Source organism: Mobula birostris, chromosome 6 (genome assembly GCF_030028105.1).
Source record: "Mobula birostris isolate sMobBir1 chromosome 6, sMobBir1.hap1, whole genome shotgun sequence".
Taxonomy (NCBI): domain Eukaryota; kingdom Metazoa; phylum Chordata; class Chondrichthyes; order Myliobatiformes; family Myliobatidae; genus Mobula; species Mobula birostris.
The window spans coordinates 141,639,308-141,660,421 of NC_092375.1; the positions used below are offsets into that span (position 1 = coordinate 141,639,308).

The 21,114-nt window shown below is 38.8% G+C and overlaps 1 protein-coding gene across 2 annotated transcripts in view; it reads left to right on the top strand.

Moving 5' to 3' along the window:
- vps8 (VPS8 subunit of CORVET complex) overlaps positions 1 to 21,114 on the top strand; it is a 662,306-nt gene that overhangs the window by 29,442 nt on the left and 611,750 nt on the right. For both annotated transcript variants that reach the window (XM_072261484.1, XM_072261483.1), the window contains exons 5-10: positions 1,213 to 1,245; positions 6,072 to 6,126; positions 13,154 to 13,278; positions 15,110 to 15,196; positions 16,374 to 16,441; positions 19,543 to 19,696. In XM_072261484.1, coding sequence (XP_072117585.1) covers positions 1,213 to 1,245; positions 6,072 to 6,126; positions 13,154 to 13,278; positions 15,110 to 15,196; positions 16,374 to 16,441; positions 19,543 to 19,696 — 522 coding nt within the window. The remainder of the gene's footprint in view (positions 1 to 1,212; positions 1,246 to 6,071; positions 6,127 to 13,153; positions 13,279 to 15,109; positions 15,197 to 16,373; positions 16,442 to 19,542; positions 19,697 to 21,114) is intronic.

Genomic DNA, 21,114 nt, shown 5'->3' on the forward strand with positions numbered 1-21,114 from the left:
CTATCCCTGGTAGCGTGGTGGGAAGGTGGGTAAGAGCAGATGTGCGGGAAATGGAAGAGATGTGGTTGAGGGCAGGGTTGATGGTGGAGGAAGGGAAGTCCCTTTCTTTGAAAATGCGGACACCTCCTTCATTCTAGAATTGAAAGCCTCATCCTGAGAGCAGATGTGGCAGAGACGGAGGAACTGAGAGAAGGGGATGGCGTTTTTATAAGTAGCAGGGTGGAACGAGGTATAGTCCAGGTAGCTGTGAGAGTCCATTGGTTTATAATAGATATTGGTGGATAAGCTGTTTCTGGAGATAGAGAGAAATCGAGAAAGGGAAGGGGAGTATTGGAAATGGACTAGGTGAATTTGAGGGCCGGGTGAATGTTGGATGCAAAGTGGATGAAATCGTCGAGTTCAGTATGGGTGTAGGAAGCACCCCTGCAGTGCTTCACCTGCCCCTACACCTCCTCCCTCACTACCATTCAGGGCCCCAAACAGTCCTTCCCCGAGTACCTATGCTCCCGTCCGCCAGAGTAAGCTGCATCTCCCAATAACCACCCATTTTAATTCCACTTCCCATTCCCATTCTGATATGTCCATCCGTGGCTTCCTCCACTGTCGGGATAAGGCCACACTTATGTTGGAGGAGCAACACCTTGTGTTCCGCTTGGGTAGCCTCCATCGTCATGGCATGAATATCGATTTCTCAAACTTACAGTAATGTCTCCATCTTCCCCCTTCATCATTTTCCATCCTCTTGTCTCTCTCTCATGTTATCTCCTTGCTTGCCCATTGCCTCCCTCTGGTGCTTCTCCTCCCACTTCCATGGCAATCTGTCTCTTTCACCAATCAACTTCCTAGCTCTTTGCTTCATCCCTCCCCCTCCAAGTTTCACCTGTCAACTGGCGTTTCTCTCTCCCCTCTCCCCCCCAACTTTTCAAATCTACTCCTCAGCTTTCTTTCTTCAGTCCTGCCGAAGGGTTTTGGCCTGAAACGCCGACTACTTTTATCCATATATGCTGCCTGGTCTGCTGAGTGCCTCCAACATTTTGTGTATGTTGGCCCATAAAATGCTTGCTCTGTTGTTTAATTTATCTTGTATCACGTTTGTTTTAGGATTTTGTCATTTGTTTAACATAATTGGAGGAAATACTAGGTTTGTGTAAAGTGTCCCTTGGTGAGATGTGTCTATTTGGTAACGAAATTTTATAACGTTTTTTTTTACAGGATAGAGTTGATGCAGGATTACCCACTGCTGTTGTAAGTACAGCATATATAAATCATTCATTTCCACTTTATGGTGTTGGTTATTGATGAAATGTTTATTTTACCTTTTGTAAATGAGATAAAATTTTTGAGATGAAGGTTGATGATCTAATGAATGATTTTATGACTGAATACATACATTGAATAAAAACTGCAAAGACAAACTATTGAAAATACGATTAGTTTGGGTAAATTTTTCAACATCTGCCATTGATATAAGGGGGCAATTTGTTGCCTCAGTGTGTTTTATCTGTGGTTCTCTGATTCTAAGACAGTGATTTTTCTTTCTGTATTCAGTGAGGTGCTCCTTGTGATAGAAGAAGATAATTTATTGATTTGACCAGAGCCCAAAATGACTTCGACTTTATTTTCTGTTCCTTTTCTCGAAAATAAAAGCTACCACAATTGCAGATGGAAGATCCTTGTATATATCTGCTATATTTCTCAACTTTCGACTCATACTTGCATTTTTGAGGCACTAAAATAATTTACATTTGATCTCTCTTTGAGTATACCATTCTTATTTTAGTTTCTTGCTTTAACTCGAAAATGGGTGTACAGAGTCCAAACTTTTAGGGAGATTCAAGTGATAGTGCTGATATTTGATTTTGTCCCCACTGGCCCAGGAGGTCTTGACTCTATATTTAAACAATACTATAAAGTACTACCCAGGTTTAAAATACTGTCCTGCAAATCAAACATTAACTAATACACCCATTAACAGTGCAGTAAAAGAAATTAAAAACTGATACTGGCTTAATGAATGCAAACAACAGGAATTCTGCAGATGCTGGAAATTCAAGCAACATACATCAAAGTTGCTGGTGAATGCAGCAGGCCAGGCAGCATCTCTAGGAAGAGGTACAGTCGACGTTTCGGGCTGAGACCCTTCGTCAGGACTAACTGAAGGAAGAGCTAGTAAGAGATTTGAAAGTCTCCTCTACTGTAAAGATGAAGCCACACTCAGCTTGGAGGAACAACACCTTATATTCCGTCTGGGTAGCCTCCAACCTGATGGCATGAACACTGACTTCTCTAACTTCCGCTAATGCCCCACCTCCCCCTCGTACCCCATCCGTTATTTATTTATATACACATGTTCTTTCTCTCTCTCTCCTTTTTCTCCCTCTGTCCCTCTCACTATACCCCTTGCCGATCCTCTGGGTTCCCCCCCCCCGTCCCCCTTTTCCTTCTCCCTGGGCCTCCTGTCCCATGATCCTCTCATATCCCTTTTGCCAATCACCTGTCCAGCTCTTGGCTCCATCCCTCCCCCTCCTGTCTTCTCCTATCATTTCGGATCTCCCCCTCCCCCTCCCACTTTCAAATCTCTCACTAGCTCTTCCTTCAGTTAGTCCTGACGAAGGGTCTTGGCCCGAAACGTCTACTGTACCTCTTCCTAGAGATGCTGCCTGGCCTGCTGCGTTCACCAGCAACTTTGATGTGTGTTACTGGCTTAATGAATTTCCTTTTAGGCATTATCTCTGGAGGTAGTTTAGAAAAAGAAAGAGGGAAAGAAAGCTACTACTTAGAAATTGGATTTTTTGATGTGCTGTGCTAGCACCATGTATAACACTGAAGCCCATATAGAAATCCTGTAAAAAGAAAACACAAAATTGTAAAGATAGAAACATGCAACTGTACAGTACAGGCACACGCCCTTCAGTTCACAGTGTCTATACAAACCATTAAACTAATATACCTGTTCCTTTATTCCTTGCTTGTTCATGGTTCTTTTAAATGTTGCTATCATATCTGCTTCTACCACTTCACCTACATATATAACATTTACCATCAAGAAAAACTTAAGATTGTTCTTAATCACGGCATAGTTTGTGTGTGGGAAATTCGTGCCATTGAACAAAGAGTCCAGGGCATTAACGGGAAGCTAGAATGGATCAAAGTTGCTGGTGAACGCAGCAGGCCAGGCAGCATCTCATAGGAAGAGGTACAGTTGACGTTTCAGGCCGAGACCCTTCGTCAGGACTAACTGAAGGAAGAGTGAGTAAGGGATTTGAAAGTAGGAGGGGGAGGGGGAGATCCAAAATGATAGGAGAAGACAGGAGGGGGAGGGATGGAGCCAAGAGCTGGACAGGTGATTGGCAAAGGGGATACGAGAGGATCATGGGACAGGAGGTCCGGGAAGAAAGACGGGGGGGGGGTGGAACCCAGAGGATGGGCAAGGGGTATAGTCAGAGGGACAGAGGGAGAAAAAGGAGAGAGAGAGAAAGAATGTTTGTATAAAAATAAATAACGGATAGGGTATGAGGGGGAGGTGGGGCATTAGTGGAAGTTAGAGAAGTCGATGTTCATGCCATCAGTTTGGAGGCTACCCAGACGGAATATAAGGTGTTATTCCTCCAACCTGAGTGTGGCTTCATCTTTACAGTAGAGCAGGCCGTGGATAGACATGTCAGAATGGGAATGGGATGTGGAATTAAAATGTGTGGCCACCGGGAGATCCTGCTTTCTCTGGCGGACAGAGCGTAGGTGTTCAGCAAAGCGGTCTCCCAGTCTGCGTCGGGTCTCGCCAATATATAAAAGGCCACATCGGGAGCACCGGATGCAGTATATCACCCCAGCTGACTCACAGGTGAAGTGTTGCCTCACCTGGAAGGACTGTGGGGCTGGAGGTCAGCGGTTGCTCTCCACAGAGGCCATGGGTCAATGGGTCGGTAGTTGGGTTGGTGGCATTTGGAAGGATGCAAGTCTGCGGTGCGGCTGGTGCTCTTCACAGAAGGATTGAATTTAATTCTGATGGGAGGATGTTTCTGAAGTTGTAAGATTTAAGTGGTTATTAGACTGTAGTTTATATTGCTTTCCTTCCGTTTTCTGTATTTTCTTGTTGCAGATTGGCAGGTTGGGCTGCAGGATGGGTGATGTGTTGGTTTTTGTGAAAGAAAAGGGTTGGGGATTTTAGGTTTAATGTTCTTCCTGACTTTTCTTTATGAACGATCTGTTAATTTTTGTGTATGAGAGTGGGGGTTTGATACTATTGTTGCTGTTTTTTGTGAGGAAGAGAATTGGGGGTTTGATGTTATTGTCACTACTTTTTTGCAAGGGTGTGGATATGGGGTTTTATGTTCGCCACTATTTTGCATGGGGGCAATCTGTTAGCTGTTGTGCGAGGGAGGGTTTGGGGGTTTAGGATTTGTGGATTTTGTTTCTTTTTCTCTTTCATGCAGGGAAAAGGGTTGATGTCTTCTTTCAATGATTCCTTTTTTTTCTGTATTTCATTGCTATCTGGAAAAGACGAATATGAGAATTGCATTGTACATGCATACTTTGACATTAAAATGAACATTTTTGAACCGTTAACCAAAGTGACAGATAGACTGGGATGTCGAGCAAGAACTTGATCATCAGGTGTGAGACACTCTCAGTGTTGCTGTTATTGGTGGAGGTGTGCCATACCATGAGAGTGTGCTGTGACAGTCATTTGATCTCTTTCATCTTGAGATCGAGGATTGTTTGTTTCTATTTAGTTATTATATATAATTCTCTAGAGGAAATAGGAGAAAAAAACAAGCTCCACGTACCCCTTACCATGATAGCTATCTTTGTGTGTGCTGCATCATCCTGTTCATAGAACTGAAGTATACATGTGCTGAGGTTCTATGTCTTGGTGTTGTGAAGGCTGGGCCTGGCCTCATTGCTGTGCATTGTTCCATTAATTTGCACCTTGCCACATTACTTGACCTTCACTAGAAGACAGACAGGCATTAGTCAACATGAAGCATGCTGCCGGCCTCTGAAGAGAAGGGTACAGCAGTCACTTTCCACAAATGCTGCCCTTGAGATGGCAGCCTTGCGGATGAGATTGTCTTCCACTTATTTATAGACTGATTGTCAAGGAGTTTTGGAAAAGGCTGAGGTAGCCCTTGTTGAGGTTTTCCCTGAGCAGCTGTGCAGCAGATGATTTTCTAATCTTTGAGCTGTTCTCAGAGATACACATGAAGTCAAGCATCAACTGGAAGATCATCAACACAGTGAAAAACCTTGCTATGGTTTGCCTCAAACCTGATGGCCTTCCATTGTACTAAGGTGCTACCATTCGCTATATTCCAGGATATAAGCATATATGCTGTGGGATGTACTGAAACTCAGTGCAGCCCCTGCAAGAGCTTTGTGAGAAGGGACTACAGTTTGAGGTCCTGATGCCACTGGACACCGAGGGCTGAGTCCTGGTGGCATCTTTCAAATATTTCATTTAACAGTTTTTCGATTATAAAATCACCCATCACCCATTATTCTTTTCTTCCAGCTGCTAAGGCAATATTTGATCCAGTTTACCACTGTACCTTTGTTTACTTGTCCAGTCTGCCAAATAGCATCTTGACGAAAACCTTGCAAAAATGTATGTGGACTATTATCAAACAGTTATTGACCCTCCACAAAGAGTTCGGGTAGTAAGGTCTGCCTTTCAGTTACAAATTCATGCTGATTGACCTTGATTAATCTGTGCCTTTTTAAATGAAAGTTTTACTGTCACTTAGAAGTCCAATAACTTATCCACCAATAAACTTAAACTAGTTGGTTTATAATAACTTGTTTAGCCCCCTTCTAACTTTAACAACAATGTTACAATACTAGCAGACGTGAAAATCTGGCTCTGTTTCAAATGCTAAAGAGGATTGAAATGCAGCATTCAGAGCCTCTGCCGTTTGTCCCCTTGTTTCTGCTAGCAACCTGGAAAGTAAATCACCTGTGTGCCAATTTAACCATGTTATAAAGTGGTAACTTCCTTAATACTTTCTCTGTTATGATATTCTTGTAGCCACGAGTCTACGTTATTTATTTAAACTTACTTTTTGCTTCTCCAGGTTGTGTCAAACCTCATAGCAGTGGGCACGTCGCATGGATTGGCACTTGTATTTGGTAAGGTAGAAATCTTTCACAGACTCTTCAGTTGTTCAGTGCTCATTGTAACAACCCTAATAATATTGTCGTCTTAAAATAAAAGTTTTTCTCTGAATCTGCAAATGTTAAATTATTCAGATTTCTTCTAACTCCATTGAAGTCTTCATGTTCAAATTTTTCTACATGTAAATATTTGTGTCCAACATTGTCCCTGTTTCTATATGGCAAAAAAGAGATAATGTTGAATTCTACCGATTGGTGTGGTAAGATAGAAAGTTATAGCCTCAAGATAGAAAATTATAGGCCCAGTGCCCGTTATGTTCTGTCATGTGAAATAAATAGAAAATATTTGGTTAAGTTTTTATCATTTTATTGTTCCTAAAATGTTGTTCCAACTGAACGTAGATTCACCCTTCTCAGCCCTTTATCTTTCACCTATCAACTTCCCAGATCTTTATTTCATCCCTCCCCCTCTCCTGGTTTCACCTATCACCTGCCACCTTATACTTTTTCTCCCCTCCCCTCACCTTCTTGCTCTAACTTCTCATCTTTTTTTCTCAGTCCTGATGAAGGGTCTCACCCCGAAATGTTGACTATTTACTCTTTTCCATAGATGCTACCTGACTTGCTGAATTCCTCCAGCATTTTGTGTATGTTCATTCTGGCAAGATGTGTGTGTTCATCCTTGGAATGAACTAAAGCCCAAATTATTTGTTACCTGAGTGTATACTGAAACTGGTGGTGACCTTTCTATTGGTTGATTGGAGTAATGCAAGGCTGCTTTCTGATTGTGCACTCCTTTGTGAGAAAAAATCCTGCTTTCACTTGCTATTTCTATTCAGTGATATGATTTGAAATTAAGAGCTTGGCTGGTGGAGGGATTGACTGACAAACATCCATTCAATATTACAATCTGGATATGTGTAATAATTGATAGAATTCTGGCCATTTCAACTTTGTTTTTATTAAATCTTGAATATTATGTTTGCAGACAATTCTGCAACCTGATATGTTGGTGGATCAGTTCTCCCTTAACTTGACACACTTATTTGAAATTATTTTGATTCTGTTATAGTTGGGGATGGAAAAAATACATTAATTCCAGAGAGAAAATTGTTGGTATTTAAATGGACTGGGTAATGTGGTGTTTTTCTGTTTGTGCAAATAAAATTAGCTATGTCACAACATACTAATTGGCCGTAAAAGCATTGTCAAAACCTTTTAATGACCATATTTGAGCTTCAAATCAATAAAAGTATTATACGTGCAATTAATTTTGAATATAAGAAAAAGCTTGCCTTTAAATAGTTCTAAATTGTGTTGTCAATATGAATTACTGTTGGAAAGCAATGACTTGCAGTGCAGCTATCCTTTGTATTGATAGGAAGTTTCAATATTTGAAGTGTTGGCTTACTCCAAGGCAACATCACCTCTGTTTTACAAGCTGTTCAGTCAAGAGTAACCCCAGGACATGGTCATGTATTTAATACTCTTGATGGAGTACGACAGGAGTGCTATCTGGAGCCATTTTCCAGCATGGCTGGACTTGAATCAGTGAACTCTGGGTATTGTGTTCAGGCTCTTTTAAAGTTAACATCCCTCCCTCAAATAATAGCACAAATGGCACACCTAGCAGAACTGTTGCTTTATAACTGCAACATCCTGGATAAATTTATCAGAGTCAGCTTTATTATCACCGACATGTGTTGTAAAATTTGTTAACTTAGCAGCAGCAGTTCAACGCAATACATAATATAGAAGAAAAAAGACACAAAATAGAATAATAAATAAATGAGTAAATCAATTACAGTATACGTATATTGAATAGATTAAAAATTGTTCCAAAAACAGAAATAATATATTAAAGAAATGAGATAGTGTCCAAGGGTTCAATGTCCATTTAGGAATCGGATGGCAGAGGGGAAGAAGCTGTTCCTGAATCGCTGAATGTGTGCCTTCAGGCTTATGTTTAAGTTTATGTTTGCCATTATTTTGTATGGTGAAGGCTCGTGCAACGTTGCACCAATCTTTTTGTAGTATGCATCTCTTTCGTGTGCAGAGTACTGTTTTTCTTTAAGTTCTAGAGGAAGTGTTTAATATTGTTATGTATAATGTGCTGAACATTGAATGCTGACTTGTGGTCTCTTCTTTCTCTTCATGTCGCCCTGGATATATAGGAAAAGGTACAGAACACAGAGCTGTGGGTGTACCTAGGGGTTTGCTTGCTTTCTGCTTTTACAAACTGAAGCTCCAATAATTGACACAAAGTAAAATGCTTGTTTTTCTGTCTAAGATTGCAAGTTACCTTTAAATTTAAGTACTGCAGGTGAATTTTATCTTATTAACATTTTTTGTAAGCTATCTCCAATATTCACCTATAATGATATATTTAAGTAAATAATAGAACATAATTGTAATATTTTCTATTTTGTGATTCTACCCCCATCCTCGTCTCCTTTTTTTGTGGTTTTAGGGATATTTCATGCATCTTTAAATTAGCACAATTCTTTAACAGTCTCGAACAAACAATAACAATCAAAACATTTAATACCTTAGTACGTAGAGATGTAATGGGTGATAACAAAAAGCTTGGTCAAAGAGATGGAATTTAAGTAATGACTTAAAGGAGAAACAAAAAGTGATAGAGATGTGAGGAGAAAATAATTCTTGAGCATAGGCAGCCAAAATCACGACCTCTGGAAGGGCAGAGGGGTTTGATTAATTTTGTGACATGCATATTGTATGTCATTAGTATTTTGATGAAAGCTATTTTGATGGCTGCTTTTGGAAGGCTTCAAACAAAAAGTTCCAGGAAAGATCAACATGAATCTGGGGGGTAACAACCTGTTCAATGAGCTTGGATAGGTTAGTGAGTTTGGATTTGAGTTTAACATGGCAAGTGTGATGACAGCAGATTTGCAGAGGGAGGCAGCCTGTCCCTGAGTTGAAAGAACTGTTAATAATACTAGTTACTATGGGAGCCAGGAAGCAAAGCTGAGTGGTTAGAAGCTTGTAGGAAATAGGGCAAGGGCATGAGAGGTGGTTAAATGAACAGCATAAAGTGGGTGGGTATCAAGGGATAAAATAGTGAGGTTAGGGAGATGCAACTTTGATACTAGGATGGGGGTTAACAGATGAAATTTAGAGGATTAGAGAGATCAAGAGAGAAATGAGGCATTAAGGAAAGGAAAAAGAAATTAGGTTAAATAATTAATAACTTGTTTCATATGGATGTTTATACCAAAGGTACCTCAGCCAGAATTTGTTCCAGTATTGGAAAATTCATGGTGCTTGTTTGCAACTGAGATTGTCATGCCAAGTTAGTATTTGCAATGAATGACTGGATCTATCTTTTAAGCATTAAACCTACTCTCAGAGCTGGTGACTCCTCTGCACGTTCATTATTACTGAACTCAGTCCCAGAATTGAGAGAACTGTTAATAATACAAATCATCCCTTTAGATCAGAGATGAGGAATTTACTTAGCTAGAAGGTGGTGAATCTGTGGAACTCATTGCCACAGACTGCTGTGGAGGTCAAATCATTGGGCATATTTAATGAGGAAGTTAATAGATTCTTAATTAGTAAGGGTATCAAAGGAGAATGGGGTTGAGAGTGAAAATAAATCAGCCATAATTGAATGCAGACTCATTGAGCCAAATGGCATAATTCTATTCCTATGCTTTATGATCATATGGTCATATAATTTATCAGAATGCGTAATGGAAACAAAAGCAGAATGTTGGTCTGCAGCAGTGGAAAGAGAGTAAATGAGTTAATGTTCTCCTCGGATTCCTTGAAGCCACACTTGGTCAAATGACTGACTCTTTAATATTGACGATAGTCACTCTTGCCTCATGTCTTTAAAAACTCAGCCATTTTACTGATGATTTGGACTGAGACTGTAATGAGTTCTTAAGCTGCATGGTGCTCTGGAGCCAAAAAACTGGGCATCATTGACCAAGTTATTGTTGAGCAAATAGACTTCATGGCTGTGGACATATCATCCACTAATGCTAACAACTGAGAAGAGACTTGTGGGCAGTCTATAATTTACTCTGCTTTTGTTGAGATTTCTGCTGAGTGAATTATTGGCCATTTTAGATGATTGATCAGCATCAACCATTGGTCTGACTTTGTGTATAGACTTACCAGTTATGGATGGTGGATTTCTTTCTTTTAGTGAGCTTATGGTATTTCAGGAAAGATACGAGAATGGATAGAAGATCGGCTGAATGGCAAGAGGGAAAGAGTGGGAATAAAAGGGGCCTTTTATAATTAGCTGCTGTGTTTCACAGAGTTTGGGGTTGGTGGAGGGGCAGGTAGTGTTCAGTAAGCAGGGAGTGTGCAGAAGGACTGAGACAGATTGGGAGAAAGGGCAACGTTGTGGCAGATGGAATATAGTGCAGGGAAGTGTATGATAATGCACTTTAGTAGAAGAGATAAAGGTGTAGACTATTTTCTAAATGGGGAGAAAATTCAAAAATCAGATGTGTGAAGAGACTTGGGAGTCTTTGTGCCAAATTCTCTAAAGGTTAACTTGCAGGTTCAGTTGGTGATAAGGAAGATAAATGCAATTTTAGCAACCATTTCAAGAGGATTAGAATATAAGAGCAAGGATGTGATGCTGAAGCTTTATAAGGTATTAGTCAGACCACACTAAGAATATTGTGAGTAGTTTTGGTCCCTTTAACTAAGAAAAGATGTGCTGGTGTTGGAGAGTGTCCAGACGAGGTTGACGAGAATGATTCTAGGAGTGAAAGGGATAATGTATAAGGATTGTTTGATGGCTCTCTGCTTGTACTCACTGGAGTTTAGAAGGATGAGGAGAGATCTTATTGAAACATATCGAATATTAAAAGAATTAGATAGGGTGGATGTGTAAAGGATACTTGTTTTAGTGGGGGAATCTCAGACCAAAGTGTACATCATCAGAATAGAAGGATGTCTGTTTAGAACAGAGATGAGGAGCAATTTCTTTAGCCAGATTGTGGTGAATCTTTTTAATTCATTGCGATGGATGGCTGTGTAGGCCAAGTCATTGGGTATATATTAAGCAGAGGTTGATAGGTTCTTGATTGGTAAGGGTGTCGAAGGTTACGGGGAGAAGGCAGGGAATGTGGTATGGGGGGAATGATAAATCAGCCATAATAGAATGGTAGAGCAGATTCAATGGGCTGAATATCTTGATTCTGCTCCTATGTCTTATGGTTTTTAATGAACCAATAGTTTTCATTGAATTTGAAAACTTCAATGTTACTACACTAAAATTAACTTATTTTTGTGATGGATTTGAATAATTGAAATTGCCCAGTGGCCATGCTATCTCTCTGGATCACCAATGCAGACATTTGGATCACTAGTTCAGGAATATAACCACATTGCAGCCATAATACTTTCTCCTCTTTCATATGAATGTCTAAAATAGAATGCATGAACTGAAAAAGACCATTTGGGAAACCAAACCATCTTGTTCCAAGTCAGTTTTCATACATTTAATGGTAATCCTGACATAATTAATTTAATGTTTAGGAATATTTGTCTGACTTTTATATCCAATGTAGCTAGTGCAATAATATACTGTATATTAGCTGTTAAACTTGGCTTAGTGCCAGTGCATTCTTCCCTGACTCAGCGTTCTAAGATTAAGCCCCAATGGAACAACTCCACAATATAATCTAAATTGGCATTTATTACTGGTGGGGTAATGCTGCCATAATAGGAGTGCTTGCTTTCCAGTGAAACATTAAACAATATGTTTCTCTCTATGAATTGATAAGAGGAGAATTAGCTGTCTTTTTTATTATATAATGGCTTAACACTATGTGTGATTTTGATAATGCCTATTTCACTTTCTGTTTGTATTGTTATCAATACGTATAATTGAGATAATTCTCCTCGTTTGTATTTATGCTCCTTTTAAATAAATAAAAAGATTGATAAAGAGAGAAAAAGAAACATTAAACAATATTAACTTGATTTAGAAGATCCCATGGTTTTATTCAAAGCATTCTGTCAATCATTAGGAGATAATTGAACTGCTCAAAGCAGTAATTCTTTTGTGGAGATAGACATATCTTTTATGGAAATTGAATGCACAGATTCTTTGTGTGTCGCTCCAGATCTTCTTCATCTGCAGTCTCTTGTGTCTTCCTGAGACTTGGACAAGACTTAAAGGAGTACTACTGGGCGAGAGCTGAAACAGAGCTTCATAAAATAGCCAATGCAGACTAACTTTCCTAATTTGCCTCCATTTGTAATATACTTTCTAATATCATGATTAAAACCTGAAGCAACATCTAATGAAACCTTGGCCAATTTGGCGATTTATTTCAGAACTGTTTGTGTTATTTAGCTGCTTTGCAGCACTGTCCACACTCCAAAAATACAACTGCGTTATTTATTGGAGAGAACTTCAGGTTTTACTGGAGTTTTGGATAAAGCTAGATTAATGCAGGCTTTTTTTTCCATATAAAGTCCTTGCTTTACAATCCTGTATCTTACAGTAGTTTGTGTGAAGCAATTGCTTCCATTACTGCTTTCTTTCCTTAACAAAAAAATTGTGTTTTCATCATCTTTCACCTTTGTTTCTTCTTGCCTTTTACTTAGCATATTCTTTTTAACTTGAAAATTGGGATGTTATAAGTTTTATTTATCAGCATCTTATTTCACAGATAGTTGTGATCTAGTGAAAGACAAGGGTTAGAGCATCTTGAAGACACCTGTTAATTTGTAATGAGCACATACTTCTTAAATCATATATTTTAAAATCAAGTCAATTAACTTGTAGCAAAAAGAGCAGAAATTAGTTGATGTTCTGAAGTTTATTTATATAACTAACCTAGTATTTATGACATTTGATTTTTACCCCTAAAGGGCAAAATAGTTTTTCTTTGATGCATAAACTTCTTAATTTTCTTCATATTTTTTAGATACAGAAATTTTAACTTGTCCTGTCTAGATGAAGCTACTAATTGTATCATTTGTTACTTTATGAAAGTATATGTAGCTCTGTGATGAGCTTATTTATCTGATTCTCTTTCAGATCCAAATCAAGCTCTGCGGTTGTGTCTAGGGAGCACGGCAGTAGGGGCTCAGTACGGAGCTGTATCAGCGCTCAGTATCAACAGTGACTGCACTCGTCTCCTCTGTGGGTTTGCCAAGGGACAGGTAGGTTTAGTTGACAGCTGGCAGTTATTGTAGCAGAGGACTGATGTCCATTTGGTGGAAGGTTGGCGGATATTTTAGTATATCTGCCTGCAAATTTTTTACCTTTTTTTTTAAATTACTCACATCAAGCATTTAAGTTGGTGACCTTGTGTTTTTTTTATTGGATTCTGATACCCTTGGTACAAAGGTTTGTCACTGGATAGGCAGGTACAATTTTCACATGTAATTTTAGGAATCAACAGGTTCTGAGGCAAGGTTAAATATTAAAATTTTCCACTGGTTTAAAAATAATTATTGCATTTTCTGCCAGCTTTCACTAATCTGCCTTATCTGAAAGGGAGAGCTCTTGGCCAAAATGTCAGAGGACTGAAGGCTCTTATAGGAGCCTACAACTAATACAACAACCTTCCGATTCCTGCATCAAAACATGAATTATAGAATTCTCATTTCCTTTGAATTTTCTGAAAAAAAAATTGCCATCATGTGCTTTTATGTTCCAGCTGACTGAGTGACTTCATCTGCATCTTTCCTGGTATATGTTGTGTCTTCTTTATTGTAGAAATTGGGCTGCCAGAGTTTGTGACAGAAAAAAATTACTTGAGGTTCTGAATTAATTTTGGGGTGGATGTTTGTAGAAATAATCATTAGTTTAGGCTTGTGTAAGAAAAAAAGGTTGTAAAATCTTACTGAGGTGGTTTTGAATAATAGCATGTTTGGCAAAGTATAGAACCAGCATGTCAACTATTAAACTGCAACTTGGCAAGGAATGAATGCTATCAGGGGAAGGAGTAGAAAGTATGAGTAAAAGATATCCCTGATTATAAAAGAATACTGTGGATGCTGTAGTGATTGGTTCGTTGTAGAACCAGCCTGCTATATCAATCTTTCTGACATGGTAATGTATAAGATGCTTCTGAGGTTTGTCCTGTGTTGGAGTAGCTGGTGAAGAATTTTATGTAGCATATTGAAATAGCTTGCAATTCAGTGCTATAACTGGGAGTCATGTTTGTATTTAGTTTTTAATATTCTCTTGTAACAATTCTAGTCAGTGTAATTGGTTTGTTGCAAAGGTTTATCAATGTCTTTTGTACAAATTGGATGGACTGGGTTATAGGTAGAATTTATAGAAAACTTGAATTGCACCTTCAAAAAGTGTTTAAATCATGCTGAAGTATGCATTTAGATTATGAGAACACTCAGTCCTCTTTTTATTGTCATTTAGAAATGCATACATGCATTAAAAAATGTTACAATGTTTCTCTGGAGTGATATTACAGAAAACAGGACAAACCAAAGTCTTAACAGTGACAGAACCACATAATTATAACATATAGTTACAGCAGTGCAAAGCAATACCATAATTTGATAAAGAACAAACCATGGGGATGGTAAATAAAGTCTCAAAAGTCCCCGAGTCGATCGACTCCCGAGTCCCTGATAGCAGGTGGCAAAAGGGAGAAACTCCCTGCCATAAACTTCCAGGCACCGTCAACTTGCCGATGCCTTGGAAGCAGCCGACACTGAGTCCATCTGTCCGAAAACTTCGAGCCTCCGACCAGCCTCTCCGATACAGCCTCCTGAGTGTTATCCTTTGCCTAGCGCCTTCGACCTCACCCCGGCCGCTGAAACAGGCAAAGCCAAGGATTTCAGGGCTTTCTGCTCTGGAGATTCCAGTTACCACACAGTAGCAGCGGGAGTGAAGCGGGCATTTCAGAAATTTTCCAGATGTTCCTCTGTGCTCTCGTATCTGTCGTCACCAAATCAGAATTGTGTACAACTGTGAATGCAGAATTTACAATTATAAAACGTGTGTTATTTTTGTCTCTTGTAGATTACCATGTGGGACTTAGCGAATGGGAAGTTGTTGAGAACAATAACTGATGCTCATCCTCCAGGGACAGCCATCCTGCACATAAAGGTTTACTTATCATGAATAAATTTCAATAGCATAGAATACTAATTTCCTTAATGTACATATGAATCCTCAATTTAGTAACTACAGTCGACCATATTATGTTGTGGAGTGTGAATTTAATGTGAACTTATGGAATTTATTGAAACTTTCTGACTTTAGTGAGCTTGGCAGTAAAACAATATTGAATATTTCTATGTCATAGAAGTCATAGAAATCTTAGGACTCTACAGCACGGAAACAAGTCCTTTGTCTTGTTTAGTCTGTGCTGTACTATTAATCTGCCTAATCCCATCGACTAGCACCTGGACCATAGGCCTCTATACCTATCCCATCCATGTACCCATCCAAATTTCTCAAGTGTTGAAATTGAACCTGTGTCCACCACTTCTGCTGGAAGCTCATTCCACATTCACACCACCCTCTGAGTGAAGATGTTCCCCCTCATGTTCCTCTTGAACATTTCACCTTTCACTCATAACCTCTAGTTCTAGTCACATTCAACCTCTGTGAAAAATGTCTGTTTACATTTATCCTATCTATACTCATAATTTTGTATACCTTTATCAGATCTTCCTTCATCTTTTATGCTCTATAGGGCATGAAGTCCTAAAGTATTGAGCCTTTCCCTGTAACTTGGGCCCTCAAATCTTGGCAATGATTTAAAAGAATCAAATAACAAAGATGAGGGATTAAAATAGTAGATTTCAATTAAAATTAGGCTTTTGATTACTTTTTCCTTCTTATTTTAGGTTTATTGATCTGTATGGTTCATTTAAGTGTTAGGGACACAGTTTTTATCAAAATGTGATTGGCTGAAGTATTAAGTAATAACACTTGACCTCAAAATAAAGAACTCTGCTTCAGGTATAAAGATCAGCTTGAAATAGTTGTGTATTTTGGACATTTTAAAGGCTGGGGATTATCATAATTGAAAGTGAATTATAACTAATTTGATTTGAAAAACAAGTAGTAGGAAGCTAATAAACAGAAGTAATTTTTATTGCTTACAATATGGGAAGAAAATAAGTAATAAAAATAAATGGGTATCTGGGACATATCTTGTGTGTTCAATATTAAGTAATTGTAATTGAATATTTGTTTTGAATTAGGATCTTTATAACAAGCCACTCTGTTAATTTAATTTGTGTGTAATACATGTGAATTATCCTTTTTATAACAGTTCACTGATGACCCAACTATAGCCATTTGCAATGATAGTGGAGGCTCAGTGTTTGAACTTTCCTTCAAGTAAGTTTGTATTTTTTTATATACATTAGAGGCAAATCTCAAGATCATTCCTTATAGATCTTGTACTTAATCTATGCCTACTGATGATTAAACATGAGTTTCAGATGAGCTTTTGTGGGAAGCCATCCCTTATTTATTTATTTAATATATCTTTTATTTTTTCCCTGTTTTTCCCCTCTCTTTTTTCTCCCTCTGTCTCTCTCACTATAACTCCTTGCCTGCTCTCCACCCTCCGGGCTCCCCTCCCCCCTTCTCTCTCTCTCCCCAGGCTTCCTGTTCCCTGATCCTCTCCCTTCTCCAGTCTGGTATCCCTTTTGCCAATCAACTTTCCAGCTCTTAAATCCACCCCTCCCCTTCAGTCTTCTCCTATCATTTCGGATCTCCTCGTACTTGCAAATCTCTTACCATCTCTTCTTTCAGTTAGTCCCGACGAAGGGTCCCGGCCCGAAATGTCGACTATACCTCTTCCTATAGATGCTGCCTGGCCTGCTGTGTTCCACCAGTATTTTTTGTGTATGTTACTTGAAATTCCAGCATCTGCTGATTTCCTCATTTCTGTGGGAAGTCTATGTGCAAGATTAAGTATGTTGGATTTCGTTAATATTTTTAGTTGTATTGCTTCACTCATGTCATCATGGAATAGTAATACAAATTGGCCTAGTAGTTGAATCACCAGAATAAAGGTAGGATGTGGGCCAGTTATAAATTTGGTTTGAGACTCTTGCAAGGCATGTGTTGGGGACATGGGGAAGGTTGAATTTCAATTGAAGGAAATTGCAACTATGAGGGAGTGACAAGACTATTTACCCTGAAAATTGGGGTTTTTGAAGGGGTTGGCTGTTGGTGGTGGTTAAGATTGGCTGCTAGAGATCAGTGGGTAGTGAAGGGTATGTCTGAGCAAGGATTAGGTTCATAAGTTATTTCAAGTTAGTAATAAGGTTGTGTGTCAGGTGGTAGATCAGATGTTTTTAGAAAAAGGATGGGTTAGATGGCAGATTGATGACCTTGTGAGACACAGGAAGACAGATTTGGTGTCATTGAGGTTGCAGATTGGTGATTTTGGTGGTTGGACAGATGTTGCAAATAAAAAGTGTTGGGGCAAGGAAGAATGACAACACAAATTTGTTATTTGACAAGGGTTTATCTGTATTGCGTTCCTAGTATTAGAATCACAGAATGAAGCCTACAGTGGGCAAGTCTGCATTACGCATGGATAAAGCAAACCTCAAAGCATTTTGGTGGTCTGTGGGCTGTTCATGCAGATTGATATCATGGTAGTAACCTTCAGGAGAGTTGTTGTCAACTGTTTGATCTTTCTTGTATTAGCAGACAAGATGTATTAAGGAGCTAGAACAAAAACTGAGAACTTTGTGGAACTTGCAGTTGATATTTTATTGAAATTTAATTGCATAGAACAGAACAATGTGGCACTCCTGAGATCGAGTTTCAGGGCTGTTTTGTTGTCATAATTTTAGATTTATTTCATCCTTTCCGTTCATATTTTCTTTCACATTGTGAGTTGCCCCCAGCATTTACTTAACATCTATCAGGCTTGTAGCTGATTCTGTTCCTGCCATTGCTGCTGCTGAATGGTCACATAGAACATACAGTAGTATCATAAGCAAGGGGGGCATAAGCTTAAGATGAGATGGAGGAGATTCAAAGGGATTTGAGGGTGTATTTATTTTACAGAGTGATTGATGTTTGGAATTAGTTCCCAGAAGAGGTGGTGGAATCAGATACAATACTCGTCACATACTGTACACTTAAACAAGCATCTGAATAGGTGAGGATAGAAGGATATAGATCTAATATGAGCAAATGGAATAGTGTAGATGTGGAAAAAGGCTGGCATGACCGTGATGGGCTGATGGGCTTGCTTCTGTGCTGTATCATTATGATTCTATAGTAGTAGACTGTCAATGCTGCTGATCTTCTGGTTCAGGAACTGTGGTCAATTCTTCTTGTTTCTGATTAGCTTTGAAATCTTCTTTTGAAAAGTGTGCTCTTGGGTGTTGGGCATAATTGGAAATAGGCTTAATTGTGACCTGTACTTACTGTCAATCAGATCAGGATGTGATTGTGTATTGGAAGGGCTGTTAATGATTGTACTACAGTATTTTTTGTAATTTTTTTGAAAAAAGGCAGCTGAAAGAAAATTGCTTTAAAACTTTTTCAGCATATAAATTTTCTCTTGTAGATTGTTATAATTTAAGAAGTTGTTACATCTGTTTTAAACAAGTGGGATGATTTCCTTGCAAGCTGATATCATCATGTACTGTTCAAAGTTTTGGGGTAAACTTGCTACCAGTCAGGTGGGGAAGTGTAGCACCAAATGCGAGTCTGTGTTGTCTGACTCCTCTTGTGTTGCCACTGAGCATGCCAATAAAATATGAAGTTACAAGTATCTGAAAAAGATGTTGAAAGCCTGAAGGTTGGAGAAAACATAAAAATGGGAGAAATTCTGAAAGACAGCGTGAAAAGATGTAAGGTGTCTTTTAGAAAGCATCAGTCCATCAAGCTGATACTTTCTGCAAGTCACGTGCTTCCTTCTATATTTTGGGCTTAGCTTCACTCAATGTCATAAAGGAAAATGGTGTCGAACTATTCCTCCCCAACTCTCAAAGGTTAACCTGGGAGCATAGATTTGTGTCCATACTCTTGATTTTTAACCTGGGCTGATTCCTCTTCACAGATCCAAGTGACCCACTGATTAGAGAAGAATTTACATTCTGTCTCATATAGTGATCTATAGACCAGTGTATTTTCTGTTTTCCACTTGATGTTTAACACATTTGTTGGTTGTTGTTCCTTTCCACTCCTTGTTGCACATTGGGTGGCAAGCTTGCCATTTTTAAAGCATTTCTTTCTGTCTTTTACGAGGCCAAATTGCTTGTTCGATGCTCAACCCAGCACAAATGGAAAGTGCTAGGAGCTGGCCGGATTCAAACCCGAGACCTCTCGCCTCAAAGTCTAGTGCAGATGCCATTACACTCCCAGCGGGCTACTTAACATGTTTAGTCTAGTTTATTTTATTAATTCCTACAGCTTTATTACATGTTGTTCTGCACCTGAATGTCATTCTGTAATTTTATTCTCAGGAGAGTAATGGGAGTAAGAACATGCGAGTCCCGCTGTTTGTTTAGTGGAGCTAAAGGCGAAGTTTGCTGCATTGAACCGTTACTTGTAAAGCCAGAAATGAGAGATCACCCAATAACACAATATGCACTACTGGCGATGGCTTCTTTAACCAAGGTATAAATGTTTTGATTAATAAAAATATCTATTTTTGAACTGCATCTAGTCTCCTGTGCCCTCCTCTATTGATGACTGTCAAAGAAGGTGTCTACTTACTTGAATGCAGAGTAATATCTGAAAATTGGTTCCAAAGCAAGAAGAGCAGCAATTTGCCAAAAATCGTTGATTCCTTCATTATACTTGAGTACAGCATTTCTCCCACTGCCAGCTTCTCACCTTCCACCCTGATTATATTCAGCTCGTTCAGCCCTCTGTTCATGTACCTTAATGTCCCACATATTTCACTGACCAACATTGACCCTTGTTGTGCAGTATCTTAAAATTTAAACTTCCTTGCAGTTAACTTATCACTGGATCACCAAACCTAATCTTTGTGGTAATCTAGTATTTATCTTCCTAAATTTTCATTTATGCTGATAGATCCTCAGCTGTTTGGGTAAAGTGCTGAAATCTGTCTTTCTTAACTCTGTCCTCTATTTAATCACTCACTGGGGCCATCTATTTATCAATATTCATTTATCTCTCCTAATGTTACCCTTTCTCTCTTATTATGCATTTTCCTTATTTGTAATTAGTGAGGTCTCTTGGGATTTGTTTTTATTTTTGGACAGTTTAGATGCAAATTGGGTAAGAACTTGAATGTACCGTACAATTTTTGAAGAACAACCAAGCATTATCAACTATTTTGTCATATTTTTGAAGTACCTTGTTCTCTCTCTGCCCAATCTGCTTGAATTAAAAATACCACCTAAAATAAAAAAAATTGTCAGCAATTTTTAATTGAAAAACAATTATTGAGCAGTTAATGATCTAACAACTACATTATAATATAAAGGCAATGCAAGGGATGTGGAACAACAGAATTATTTTTGACTGAATAGTAGGTAAGTAAGTAATGTAAGTGTTACCAGTCTAATTTGCAGATGCATGATAGAGTTTTGAGAATTGCTTTTAAATTGGCCAGGCTGTTGTTTGCTGTGCTTGACGACTTGGTTATCTGGATAGAGTCATTGAGTGACACAGCATAGATGTCCCAACAATTCCATGCTAACCATGTTGTCCACCTAGCTGGTCCCAGTTTACTGTGTTCAGCCCATATTCCTGCAGGCCCCTCCCTTCCATGAATCTGTTAGGTGTTTCTTAAATGATGGTATCGTACAAGCCTCAACCATTTCCTCTGGCAGCTCGTTTATGTACTCACCACTAAAAGTGAAAATATTTTCCCTCAGGCAGATTTTACATCTTTCCTCTCTCTAAATCTATCCTCGCTTTAATCTCCCATACCCTGGGGCAATGTCTAGTACCGTCCACCTTATCTATGCCTCCAATAATTTTAAACACCACTGTGTAAGGCCACTCCCTCATTATCCTACTTTATGAGAAAGAAGGACATAGCCTGATCAACCTCTCCCAAT